The sequence below is a fragment of the Thermothielavioides terrestris genome, chromosome 1, assembly GCF_000226115.1.
Source record: "Thermothielavioides terrestris NRRL 8126 chromosome 1, complete sequence".
Taxonomy (NCBI): domain Eukaryota; kingdom Fungi; phylum Ascomycota; class Sordariomycetes; order Sordariales; family Chaetomiaceae; genus Thermothielavioides; species Thermothielavioides terrestris.
In genome coordinates this window covers 3,519,937-3,532,497 of record NC_016457.1, presented here as the reverse complement: position 1 = coordinate 3,532,497, position 12,561 = coordinate 3,519,937, and the positions used below count along the sequence as shown (strand labels likewise).

The 12,561-nt window shown below is 58.9% G+C and overlaps 4 protein-coding genes across 4 annotated transcripts; 2 read left to right on the top strand and 2 right to left on the bottom strand.

The window, feature by feature from the left end:
* Positions 1-377: 377 nt before the first annotated feature.
* Positions 378-2,681, top strand: THITE_2125664 (glycoside hydrolase family 51 protein; the record flags this gene model as incomplete). The annotated part of the gene is made up of 6 exons (XM_003649390.1): positions 378-538; positions 601-1,071; positions 1,135-1,218; positions 1,314-1,892; positions 1,969-2,161; positions 2,247-2,681. The coding sequence occupies 6 exons, from the start codon at positions 378-380 to the stop codon at positions 2,679-2,681; spliced, it is 1,923 nt and encodes a 640-aa protein (XP_003649438.1).
* A 293-nt stretch (positions 2,682-2,974) lies between these two features.
* THITE_2107970 (uncharacterized protein) lies at positions 2,975-4,372 on the bottom strand. Its single transcript, XM_003649389.1, has 4 exons — positions 4,184-4,372; positions 3,889-4,126; positions 3,686-3,829; positions 2,975-3,604 (listed from the first exon to the last, which is right to left on the bottom strand). Exons 1-4 carry the CDS (start codon positions 4,288-4,290, stop codon positions 3,269-3,271), a joined length of 825 nt encoding a protein of 274 aa, XP_003649437.1. The 5' UTR covers positions 4,291-4,372; the 3' UTR covers positions 2,975-3,268.
* A 3,992-nt stretch (positions 4,373-8,364) lies between these two features.
* On the top strand, positions 8,365-9,693 carry THITE_2107967 (glycoside hydrolase family 11 protein). Its single transcript, XM_003649388.1, has 2 exons — positions 8,365-8,899; positions 8,961-9,693. The coding sequence occupies exons 1-2, from the start codon at positions 8,619-8,621 to the stop codon at positions 9,571-9,573; spliced, it is 894 nt and encodes a 297-aa protein (XP_003649436.1). The 5' UTR covers positions 8,365-8,618; the 3' UTR covers positions 9,574-9,693.
* Positions 9,694-10,218: 525 nt separating this feature from the next.
* On the bottom strand, positions 10,219-11,850 carry THITE_2041884 (glycoside hydrolase family 54 protein; the record flags this gene model as incomplete). Its single annotated transcript, XM_003649387.1, has 1 exon — positions 10,219-11,850. One exon carries the CDS (start codon positions 11,848-11,850, stop codon positions 10,219-10,221), a length of 1,632 nt encoding a protein of 543 aa, XP_003649435.1.
* Positions 11,851-12,561: the final 711 nt, after the last annotated feature.

Genomic DNA, 12,561 nt, shown 5'->3' with positions numbered 1-12,561 from the left:
ATCAACGACAGGCAATGGGCATGCAAGAATGTAGTGCATATCGCGGGGGGCCCCAGTGGGCGGGGCCGATCGCAACGACGCGAATGCGACATTGCATCCAAGAACCGGGTCCGCGACCGTCCATCTCCGTCCAGTCAGGAGTGCAGCGGTTGAACGATTAGCACTTAGCACACGGATGGACGACGGATCCACGTTCACAAGATGCGGCTGCAGTAGCCGAAATTAGTACCGTGCTCTGGGTAACCGGAGCAGAGCACGAACCCCCGGCGCGATCAGCGAACGGTATATAAGATGTCAGCGCCCACCCGGCCGATTCTGAATGGGAGCACGCACTGCTGCACCCAGCTTGAAGTTGGAGTTCAGGTCTTCTCTGCAAGATGGCGCCGCTCTCTCTCCGGGCGCTCTCGCTGCTCGGGCTCGCAGGAGCCGCCGCAGCCGCCGTGACGCTGTCTGTCGCGAAGTCCGGCGGGAATGCCACGTCCCCGTACATGTATGGCATCATGTTCGAGGATATCAGCCACTCTGGTGACGGCGGCTTGTGAGTCTTCTCAAAACAACAAGCGTTACACGCCACGCGATACTGAAACTGGCTCTCCTCAGATACGCAGAGCTGATTCAGAACCGAGCATTCCAAAACGGCACTCTCGACGCTTGGAGCGCCGTGGGCGGCGCCACGCTCGCTCTCGACACGTCCACACCGCTGTCGCAGGCCTTGCCCCGCTCGGTCAAGGTCACGGGCGGGCAGCACACTGCAGGACTGAAGAATTCGGGATTCTGGGGCTTCGACGTCAAGAAGTCCAAGAAGTACACGGGCAGCTTCTACTCGTATGGCGAGTACTCCGGCCGCTTTACCGTCTCGCTGGTCTCGAATACCACCAGTGAGATTTTCGCCACCACCACCGTCAAGTCTAAGTCGGTTGCCGGCCGCTGGACCCAGCACACCTTCGAGTTGCGGCCAACCAAGGACGCGCCAGACATCAGCAACAGCTTTGTGTTGGAGTACAAGCCAACGCCACACACGGAGCTGAAGTTCAACCTGATCAGCTTGTTCCCGCCGACGTACAAGAACAGGTGAGGGCGGACCTGCTCGGCCAGCAATTCGAGTCGGCTGACATTCGCTCTCCTGTCATTTAGGGCCAACGGTATGCGTCCCGAGCTTATGGAGAAGCTGAAGGAACTGAATCCCACCTACATCCGCTGTCCCGGCGGTAACAACGTGTAAGCGCCGCCACACACCGCTGCCCCATTCATTCCGCATCCATATGCGAGCCCCCTTAGTTGCGGCAACAGCATGCTTACCCCCAAAACAACAGTGAGGGGAACTACGCGGGCAACTACTGGAACTGGTCTGCCACCGTCGGGCCACTGAAGGACCGCCCTGGCCGCCCGGGCACGTGGGGCTATTACAACACGGACGGGCTCGGCTTGGTAGAGTACATGCACTGGGCCGAGGACCTGGGCATGGATGTCGTGCTGGCGGTCCCCGCGGGCCTGTACCTGGACGGCGAGGTCGTCTCCGAGGCCGACCTGGCGCCGTTCGTGCAGGACGCCCTGAACGAGCTCGAGTTCCTGATGGGCGACGTCTCGACGCCGTACGGGGCGTTGCGCGCCAAGCTCGGCTACCCGAAGCCGTGGAAGATCAAGTTCGTCGAGATCGGCAACGAGGACAACCTGTGGGGCGGGCTCGACTCGTACAAAGGCTACCGGTTCCGCATGTTTTACGACGCCATCAAGGCCAAGTACCCGGACATCTTCATCTTCTCGTCCACGGCCGAGTACATGTACAAGCAGTCCGGCCGCGACTACCACGAGTACACCCGACCGGACTACTTCGTTTCGCAGTTCGGCATGTTCGACAATTGGACGGCCGGGAACCCCATCATGATTGGCGAGTGAGTGGCAGATCGATCCGGATCGCTCCCCATGCTTCCATAGCCCGATGATGGTCTCTTACCTGACTGGATCCAGGTTCGCCAGCATCCAGAACAACACGGGCAAGCTCGAGGACACGGACTGGAACGCGCCCAAGAACCCGTGGTCCACCTGGATCGGCTCCGTAGCCGAGGCTGTCTTCCTGCTCGGCGCCGAGCGCAACAGCGACCGCGTCTGGGGCGTGAGCTTCGCGCCGCTGCTGCAGAACCTCAACAGCTACCAGTGGACTGTAAGTTGCTGGCCTCTCCGGCCCTAACCACAACCTCTCCAACGTCCGATCATCCTCAAGCAGCGCACTAACACCCATTCCACAGCCGGACCTGATCTCCTTCACGGCCGACCCCGCCGACACAACAGTCAGCGTATCATACCCGATTCTCTCTCTCTTCGCCAAGCACCCACTCACCCACACTCTCCCGGCAACCGCCGCCAACGGCACGTCCTTCGGCCCAGCCTACTGGGTGGCAGGCCGCAACGACGCGGCGGGAACCTACCTGCTCAAGGCGGCGGTGTACAACAGCACGGGAGGCGCGGAGGTGCCGTTCCGCGTCGGCTTCGACGGGCTATCGCGCGGCGCCCCCGCCACCCTGACCGTGCTGACTGCGCCGGGCGGGCCGTTCGCGCACAATACCCCCGCGAACAAGAACGCGGTCAAGACGGCGGTGACGCAGCTCCGGGCGGGGGAGGGCGGGGTGCTGGAGTTTAGCCTGCCGGATTTGTCGGTTGCTGTGCTCGAGGCGAAGTGGTAGGCGCAGGGCGGGAAGGGGCGGGGACGGAGAGGTTTGAAGGGGGCTGGGACGAAACGAAACGAGGGTTGTCGCCCCGGTTTGAATATAGCTTCTATTAATGTCTTCTGTCTTTATCCCTCGTTGTCCTCTTTTCCTCCACTAACGTGTGGCTATCGATATGATTGCCACCGGGGATAATCTTGGGCGACCCGACGAGTTCAATGAGTGCTTCTGACTAATAGCTTGTGCTGCGGAAGAGGACGGCGTTGCTACTAAATAGAACCAGGACACGACGGACACGTGGTGTTGCGTGCGAAGCAAGCGGCAGGAATTCCTGGAATTCACCTCGCAGTTGTCAACAGCGCCTGAGCAGGGCCAGCTGACCTACAAAGTCTTTTCGCCGCTTGTCTGATGGTTGTTTGGAAAACTGCAGACTGTAAAAGCCTCAAGATGAGATCCACGCTCGTTTCACATTTCCAGCCCGAACGGTCTAGGCAGTAGCACTCAGGGCTATGCACAAAATACCGAAGGCACCCTTCCAAGGTTGACTCCGGCCAATCCACTTCCGCTGAGATCCAATCACACGCAACTGAGCCGTCACGTCCCGCCTAGGCATAGTTGGCGAAGTCAGAAGGCAGCGATACCGGCGACCCCTTGGACCACCGATCGGACGACTGCTTGATCCACTGGCCGCCAAGCTTCCGGATTGTTTTGTATATCTCTTGGTTCTCGGGCTTGGTCACATACTCGTCCGTGAAGATGAAGGGTTCAGGCGTGATCAGTCCCTTCTGGAACTGGGGCCGTTTCAGCAGCTTGTCCCTCCACGCTGCGAGGTGGGGGAACTCGTCGACGTCCAGGCCACACCACTTGCTGGAGGCCACGAAGATGAAGATGGCGATGTCGGCAATGTTAAGACGGTCGCCGGTAATGAATGGGTGCTTAGCCTGCGCACACCGCGGTTGATGTTAGCGCGCTGTTGCGTCTCGATTGCTCCCTCCGAGTCTTGGGAGACGACGGGCCCATACCAGCTGCTCATTCAGGACATGGTGGAGGCGTCGGCATTCCGACGTATAGCGCCAAACACCGTACGGCACCGGCTCGACTGCGTACCGATTGAAGTGGACGGCCTGACCCATCATCGGGCCGTAGCTCGCGACCTGCCACGACAGCTGTGCGAAACAAAATGAGCCATCTCCCGAAGTCAAAATTCTTGTCGCGGAGCACCCACCCAGGAGACTTGTGTCCAGTACTCCGGGGTACCGTGCGGGTACGAGATCTTGTGCTCCTTGTCGAACTCGTGGGCAAGGTACAGCAGGCAGGCGGCAGTCTCGAAAATGACTTCCTTGCTGCCATCCTCTTTGACGTGAACGATCGCGGGCACGCGCCCGTTTGGGTTGATGGCCAGATACCAGTCAGCCTTGTGCTCATCAGCGGTCAGATCCATGGGGATGTAGTGGCAAGGGATGCTGAGCGATCGTCAGCCACGCGTCTCAACAAACTGCCTGGGCTGGAGGCCATCGTACCCAAGCTCCTCCACAGCGATGCTCAGCTTGTAGGGGTTGACGGCCCGGCAAGTGTAGATGTTCAGCCCCGGCTTGGGGCTTTTTCCTTCCGGCGGTACGGCAGCCATGGTCCTGATGGTGGGAGAGGTGGAGTTGAGGCCGAAGATGGATGCAAAGCAACAACGGGACCTGTGTGGGCGGCGTATTCTGCGGCTTTAGAAGGATGAAGGATGGGAGGAGAGGTAAGCTGACAAGGAAGGCGGAGTCGCCGGAATTCCGCCGTCTTCGAAGGATCAGGATGCAGCAAAAACCGTCGAATCCGACAACCGGGTCGCAAACCGGATTACACCCCGCCTGGATTGCCTGGATGATTGCAGCGAACAATTGGATGTCAGCCGCAAGACGCGGTGGTGCTGCGCTTTATCGACTGTCGACCTGTGGCCTCTGCTGGGTGCGGCGGAGTGGGGGTTGCTGGATCTGTTGGCTTTCCCCGCTTGCCTGGAGTGCTTGCGCAGTACGCTCCTGCGTGAGGCCCGGGCTCCTCCGGAGAGGCACATGCGACCCCACCGCCATGAGTTAGGTCCCGTGCGGGCATGGCGTGCGCGATCAGAGAGCATTGTTTCCAGTCTGCAGGATGGGCGAACAGCACAACAGCGAAGCAGCTGGAAGGCACCGGCGTACTGGCACTGCGTCCAGGGTATGTGTGGGGGGTTGTGATGCATGCATGTCTACCTAGACTCGGCCACCCTCGTTGGGAGACGGATATAATACGCCATGCTGACTCAGCCGCAGAACAACCCTCCCGGTCATCCGTCTACCACCATGGTCTCTTTGGGGGCTCAACCTACCAAGTTCCAAGTTCTTCGTCCTAGCACCAGGGGCTAGGCAGGCTTGCTGCCATTCCACGGTCTCCGGTGTAGATACCTCCAGCTCTCGGGTGATTGATTCCAAAGTGCCAGCCTGCCTGGGACAGCGGGCGCCAAACCCCGCTCGGCCCTGCCAACTTGAATCGTAGCGTGGCGTGCGGAGCCATCTAGATCGTTGAGAATCGCTCGTAGCTCTGCCCGATCGGATTCGGCCTTTTCCGGCATCTCATAGTCTTCTAATTGCGATCTCTTACTGTAGGGTAGGTGTGAAGCAATGCGAGAAGCAATGTGAGACCAACTAAACGCAAATGTTTGAGGCCGAGCTGAGCTGCTTGTGTTTCCGGCTCTGAACGGGTGTTACTCCCCTGGGCTGGGCCCCGCGACGAACTGATCCACTGCCAGTTCCTTGTTTGGACCTGTAGCGTGGACATGCAGTTGTGAGGGGGTAAACACGTGGCGGTACCCGAGGGCGAAGTGGGAAAGTGGGGATATTCCACTGCCTTTGTTGTTCTAGAACAGAGGGTCACAAAATCACCGATTCGAGGGCGCAGTGGAAAGGGTTGGGGGAAGGGAGGGGGGATTCTCGCCGCCCTCTGTTTGTTCTGGAAGAACAGAGGCAGCGGAGAATCCCTGCTGTTCCTTCCGCCCTTGGGAAGCAGACACCCCAATGCCAACCTGGAACACTGGTATGAGTAACCCTAACCCTATCTAATCGGAAAAGAGAGAGCTACCATATCTGAAAATAACCTGAGCTTTTAGTGTTTTATCAACTTTGTGGGCTGTATTTGAGTTCAATATCTTGTTAACAAGGTTCAGTACAGATTTGGTGTGTCAGAGATTGTTCGGCGGTATTTATGTCATCCAGGGATGTTGCGCTCTGGATTAGAAGAACAGAGGTAATGTCACTTTTCTAGGTACTTCGCAGTTCTCCCTCGAGTAAATTGTTCTTTATCCCAGTGGCTCTCCAACGCTAGAAAGAAGCCAACGACCTATGTTACTGTGAGCAACGTTACAGATCCCATCATACCTGTCAGTTATACATGCACCACTAACTTGTTGCTGAGTCTAGCTGGCTACCACTGGCTCCAAACCTCGGACCCCTCGACGGCTATCATTGCGCTGTGTGGCTATGTATCTTTGGCTATTCGCTGGGAAAACTGTGATGGCGCCCGTGCAAGCGCGATCGTGCACCGGATTACAGCGTTCGGCGGCGACCATTCCGCAGGTAAGCGCTCCAATTTCACAGGGTCGATAGTCCAGTGAGCTCTCATCGCCGACCTTATCATTAACTGCTAAGACCATTTTCCAGTTTCCGGGTTTTCCTCAGTGGAAGATGACCTGGAACTACCTGGCTAGTCTCAGGATAAACTTCCCTAGGATAATCTCAGCAGGACCGGCTGCGGCAACCCCCATTGTCTTCGAAAAGCAAGCACCTAGCCGATGTCGATGCTTACCCTCGGATTCTCCTAAGAATCTCCTTAGTACGAAACACCGTGGTGTGGCTAGTATCCGGACGAGTCAGATGCCCTGAGGCTTCTGGGCCTTGCTCCTTAGCTCTAGATTGGCACATGCTAATTAAAACCGATTCGCATCCTGAATCGGATGACTTGACCAACCGTCGTAGTTGTTTGCTCACTGCTGTAGTCAATGCCGTTTACCTCTCGCTGCTCGTCGCTGAGACGGTGATAACGTGGCTGCCTTTTCTCCACAGTGATGGTCGACGTTAAAGCATGTGTGTCGGAGGCTGGTGGCAGTCTTCAACTAGCGTTATCTCGACCAAACAGTCCATGAGGCGAGTTTATACTGGCCAGGCATATCCGTGAAAGTCAAGGATCCAGCTAGTGAAACGGAATATCATTGCTCTTTAACATCTTCAACGACACCCACGGCTTGTCCAAGTGACAAGAGAGCAGGCCAGCGCAGCTATCCGCACTGTCCAGTGATAGATGAAGTGAGAAGGCAGAAGATCCAGAGAAGGGCATGAGCCGAAATATCTCGCGAGCTCCGGAACATCCTCCTGAGGCCCCGGTGGCGGTGGGACAAGACACACCGGGCCTCGAACACGTGGCACGAGTCTCTCCACCATCTGACTGCGGGAGGACCAACGTTTGATGACCGATTGGGATGCGTAACGAGTTCAGTCAGTTAGCCGAGCCCTGCTTTCAGGTTATGAGAACAGGAAACTCAGAACTTAGGAGAATCAGATGAGGCACCGGAGGCGAGGCCGCCGGCCGACTGCTGCATCCTCCCCAGCTGTTCTCATTCCGGGCCGCGCGACAAACTGACCATCGGTCTGATGGATGACACGGTATGACGGTCCGCTTTCATGCAGCCGTTGAGCCGAGACAGTCCCCCCGGGCACACCGCCACCTGCGTGGGGGCCACAACAACTATCGCATGCTTCGCTACCCGTCACTTACTTGAACTGACTGCTGTGATGGTGGAAGTAAGTCAGTTCTTGCCATGACGAAGGCACTGACGCGGCCGAGTATGCGGAGCGCAAGTCTGGCACATCAGAAGGAGAGAAGAGTTGGCGCAGTGAAAAGAGTGGGCCGACTAAGGCATGGTATGTAGTGTACATGGACGTGAGCCAAGATGATGCGTTGTTCACTACCTAGGTAAGTAGGTAGTGTAGATCGATGGGTGGGCCGACCCGGCACACAGAACTTCCAGAACACTTCTATTTTGGAAGACAGTGCCGGCCAAGACTGCGTATGTACACTACCTACATACACAGGCTGCTCCAGATACCTACTGCACAGTAGCAGCGTGCTTCCTAACAGTCCAGAACGTGGTGCTTGAGGTGTAAAATACTGTACGTTATCTAGTCGAAGCCCCGTCCAACGGGGGATCATCTCGAGCTTCCCGGAAGTTATTCCCGTCACCGGTTCGCCTCGCCCCCTTTTACCGGCATCGCCTGTCGGAATGAGCTTGAAGAAGCTGGCCGGCACAATGCTCCAGAAGGGAGGGCCGAGCGTACCAGATTGTGTTCACTACCTAGGTAGTGTTCGGACGCGAAGCCAAGATAAATCAAGCATCGAGCACGACCGTGCTGTGGTCTAGCGTTACCGGTAACCCCGTCGTCAAAACCGGGTTCCCGCGAGGTCGTATGGATCCTACGTTTCCAACGAGGAATTTAGCAAATATGTCCCATACCACCATGAAAAGGGGCCTGTAGCCGCATAAAATCAGGCTAAATTGAGTGCCCGTTCATGCGGACTGAGCAATGCACCCCGGAGTGGGGCCGCCCTTGGTAACCTTGGCTCCGAGACTCAATAGAGTATAGCTTCGGCTCTCCCCGCTAGCCATGAGTGGCTCAGACCCGGAGCTCGGGCGACGAAAAGCATCATGAACCAGGAAAAGGGGAAGGTTGGCTTCGTTGCGGAGCCGCAGACCTCCGAGATGGAACCAGGGTCAGCCGTTGGGCCGCTCAGGTCGTCCGTGCAGAGAGGAGGAGGTCGCGATTGATCGAGGGAGGGAGGACGGCGACTTAACAAACTATAAAAGGGGGAGCGTCGACGACGATCAGGCGGCGATCGCCCACCAGCTCCACTGCGACAACCCACTTCTTCTTGTCTGAAACGATCAAGATGGTTGGCTTCTCGAACATCGTCCTTGGCCTTTCGGCCGCCGCGGCAACCCTCGCGGCTCCCACCGCCGAGCGCGGCGCGGCTAACTTCGTCCTGCACCCTGATCATCCTCTGGCCCGCCGCATCGGCAACCTGACGGCGCGCTCCAACCCGAGCTACACGCAGAACTACCAGACTGGCGGCACCGTCAACTTCACCCCCACGGGCACCGGCTTCACGCTGAACTACAATGTCCAGCAGGACTTTGTTGTCGGCGTCGGCTGGAACCCCGGCAGCAACCAGTAAGCTGGCGGCGTCAACCTCGCTTTTGTGAGAACTTGCTGACGACTAACAAACAAACAGGCCCATCACCCACTCGGGCACCTTCACCGTCAACAGCGGTCTGGGCAGTCTCAGCGTGTACGGCTGGAGCACGAACCCGCTGGTGGAGTACTACATCATGGAGGTGAACGACGGCATCACGGTGGGCGGGCAGCAGATGGGCACGGTGGAGAGCGACGGCGGCACCTACACCATCTGGAAGCACCAGCAGGTGAACCAGCCGGCCATCGCCGGGTCGGGCCTGTACACGTTCTGGCAGTACATCTCGATCCGCGACTCGCCGCGCACGAGCGGCACCGTCACGGTGCAGAACCACTTCGACGCCTGGGCGAAGCTCGGCATGAACCTCGGCACCATGAACCTGCAGGTCGTCGCCGTCGAGAGCTGGAGCGGCAGCGGCTCCGCCCAGCAGACCGTGTACAACGGCGGCTCGGGCAGCACTGGCGGCAGCGGCGGCGGCAATGGTGGCAGCAGCGGCGGCAATGGTGGCAGCAGCGGCGGCAGCGGCGGCAGCACCGGCACCTGCTCCGCGCTCTGGGGCCAGTGCGGCGGCCAGGGCTGGACCGGCCCGACCTGCTGCTCCCAGGGCACCTGCAAGGCCCAGAACCAGTGGTACTCGCAGTGCCTGCAGTAAATTACTAAGCGGCACAGCTTGGCAGTCCGGTGGAGAGAGGCGTATGTATATAGGGGGCAGGCAGTGGGGGCTGTGGCGGAACGGGGTCGCGGGAACGCTTGGGTGATGTGAGGGGGGTTGGTACTTCTTCTCGCCGATTTGCTGGACTCCATGCCTCCTTGAGGTACCTTGGAGAAGGCTCGGCTACGTACATATTTTTCAATAAAATTCCCACACATCTTTGATTGGGCGGATGCGGCATGTCTCAAACTGTGGGAGTTACCTGGGTATGCTTCAGGACCGTAATAACCTCCTGGGCACAGCGGGCCAAGCGGATCAGATACCACGAAGCTGATTCATGGGGTGCATATCAACGTGTAACTGGCCGCTGGGCTGTCCTGCTATTCCATCGTCGTCCTCAGTGCATCCACTTCAGAGGGTTGAGGTAGAGAAACGGGGGAGAGTCCAGATGCCTTACCGCTCACACTCGCCGACTTGGGTGTGAACCCCCAACTCTCCCGCCAACCCGCTGAGCAAATACTCGCCGATTCGTCCATCAAGCAGCCAACACGCAAAGAAAACACAAGCCATCATCGCCACCCCCCTTTGTCCCCCAAAGTAAACCAACCAGTCCCCTCTAACATCCGCCCTTGGAAGCCAACAACCTCACGCCGCCAACCCCGTCTCCACCACCCAGTTCACCTCCTCATGAAAGCCCGCCGCCGCATCAAACTCATTCCCCCCCTCCCCGTTACTCGCAGCATACACCCCACCCCCATACCGCCGCAGGTACCGCGTCGGGTAGTTCCACGAGCGGATCGCCACGACATCACCACCACTAGCATCACCATCGCTACCGCCGCCGCCCAGTCCCCCCTCCAGCGCGCAAAACGTCGCGTCCTCGCGGAACTGCTTGGTGCCGTCGTCCGGGTGCAGCGCGAGCGTGAAGGCCCCGCCGCCGGTGTGCCGCAGGAAGGTCCCCGGCGCGGCGGCCGATTCGAGCGAGATGCACCCCGCTTCGGCGGCGGTGCCGAGGGCCGGGTGGACTTTCCAGGTTGCTTGTTGGTGTTGGAACGAGGGCGGCGCGGTGCGGCGGCTGCGGGTGGTGAGGGGGATGGGTTGCAGGGTGAGGGCCGCGGTGGTGGTGTTATGCGTGAGGTATTGTGGGGCGGAGGAGGAGGAGGAGGAGGAGGAGGAGGTGGTGGTGGTGGCAGCGCGCAGGGAGATGAGGGTACCCGGGGCGAGGGCCTTGCTGCTGGCTTGGGATGACGTGGCGTACTTGGCTGCGACGATGTCGGCTTGCACGGCGTTTTCTGTGGCGTCGGACGGATAGCCCGAGGTCATGGCGCCTTCGTAGAAGGTCCCCTGCGCTCCGTTGCTGTTGTCGCCGCCGATGCCGAGGATGATGGCGCCCTCCTTTTTCATCGGGTTGTAGCCGTTGGCCGGGCGCGCGCCGCTGTAGAAGGTCGAGAGCCCGCCGGCCGTGGCGTCTGCGCCGCGGATTGCCCATTGGTTGGGCTCCCCCTTGACGATGGCGGTCGTGAAGCGGTATGAGATCGTAGGGTCGTTCGTGTTCTTGCCGGCCTTGCCTCCGGAGAACAGGCCGTTCTCGAGGTCGGCCATGATCCAGGGGCCATTGCCGTTGCCCGAGCCCCAGTAGGTGCTGGAGCCGAAATAGATGGCCTCCATGTGGCCGTTCCCGGTGTCCTGACTGCTGGTCTCGGCGTTGCCGTAGTCGAAGCAGCACGCGCTGTTGTAGTGCGTTCCGTCCACAACCGCGTACATGCCCTCGGGGGCGTCGCCCGTGGCGGTGCCGCTGGCCTTGTTGTTGCGGTAGCCGGTTCCAGGGGCAACGAAGACGCCGTATGCCTTCTGGCCGTTTACCGTGACGGGTGCGCCGGTCGCGCTGGCCAGGTTGTCGTAGCCATTAGCTGCGGGCCCCCTGAAGCCGCCGGGGGGAGCTTGCGTGAGATGGTTGCCGCGGCCGGACTGGTCGTAGATAATGGTGATGAGACAGGTCGTCTTGGCGCAGAACGAGTCCTGAGCAGCGGCATCAGCGACACCGCCGGCGGCAAGCGTCGAGATGTCAGCCGTCTTGCTGTCGGATCCGCGCTTGACCTGGTAAAGCGGACCGGTGTAGTTGCTGTACAGCGCGCGCGTGGTGCTGTGCGCAGCGACGCACGGCGTGCCCCCCGAGGCGTAGATGTCGCAAGGGCCTGCGGCAACAAGCTCCAAACTTGTGGCCAAAAGGCCTAAGGCGAGCACGCCGGCTCTTTTGCAGCTTGGCTGAGGGAACATGACGAGCAGGTTGGACAGGGGACTGTCAGAGGCTGAGGGCGCCGAGTCCGGTGGCTTTCTCGGCTTGACATTCTCGCCTGGTCGAAGGCGGGGGCGAGGTATATAACAACATAGGTGGGAGACCATTTGCCCTTGCACTGTTTCGCATCATTCAAATTCCGCCAGTAGGTAGCAACTGTATTAAACCACTCACGGGGGATCAATATATTCCACCTCTAATACCGATGGTTTTCTCCCGGAACCGGGTCTCGGACTCTTTTCGGTCGGGGGAAATTGAGTCCGTAAATGACGGTCTTTCGGATGCTACAACTGTTGCCATCGTATATAGTTCCAGCTGCCTAATATAGGTAGGCAATGCCGCCTTCGATGTAACACCACGATTGAGAGGGACCTGCGTTCCCCCAGCCGCGCCAATCACCTCTCCTTTACTATTCTCTCTGCTGTCCTTCACATCACCTGAATTCTTCTCGACCTCTATGCCGGCTATCGACGCTGGTGATCCGAGCGGTTCACTATAACCGTTTCCGGCCGTCAACGACAGAATATACGTGTCGTGCGCGCACACTTGCCATGCCTTTCAAGCAACACATCGCATAACTTACGGTAGTTCACGATCCAAAGCCGCACTACTAGGTCGCGAGAAGACAGTGGGGAGAGAAATCAGGCCGAAGTTGTCTCATACACTTTGCACGTTCTGGTGACGGGAACCTC

Coding starts and splice junctions, on each gene's coding strand:
- THITE_2107970 (XM_003649389.1), bottom strand. CDS start 4,290: ATGGCTGCCGTACCGCCGGAAGGAAAAAGCCCCAAGCCGGGGCTGAAC. Junction 4,127..4,183: donor ATCGCTGTGGAGGAGCTTGG/GTACGATGGCCT, acceptor ACGATCGCTCAG/CATCCCTTGCCACTACATCC. Junction 3,830..3,888: donor ACTGGACACAAGTCTCCTGG/GTGGGTGCTCCG, acceptor TGTTTCGCACAG/CTGTCGTGGCAGGTCGCGAG.
- THITE_2107967 (XM_003649388.1), top strand. CDS start 8,619: ATGGTTGGCTTCTCGAACATCGTCCTTGGCCTTTCGGCCGCCGCGGCA. Junction 8,900..8,960: donor TGGAACCCCGGCAGCAACCA/GTAAGCTGGCGG, acceptor ACAAACAAACAG/GCCCATCACCCACTCGGGCA.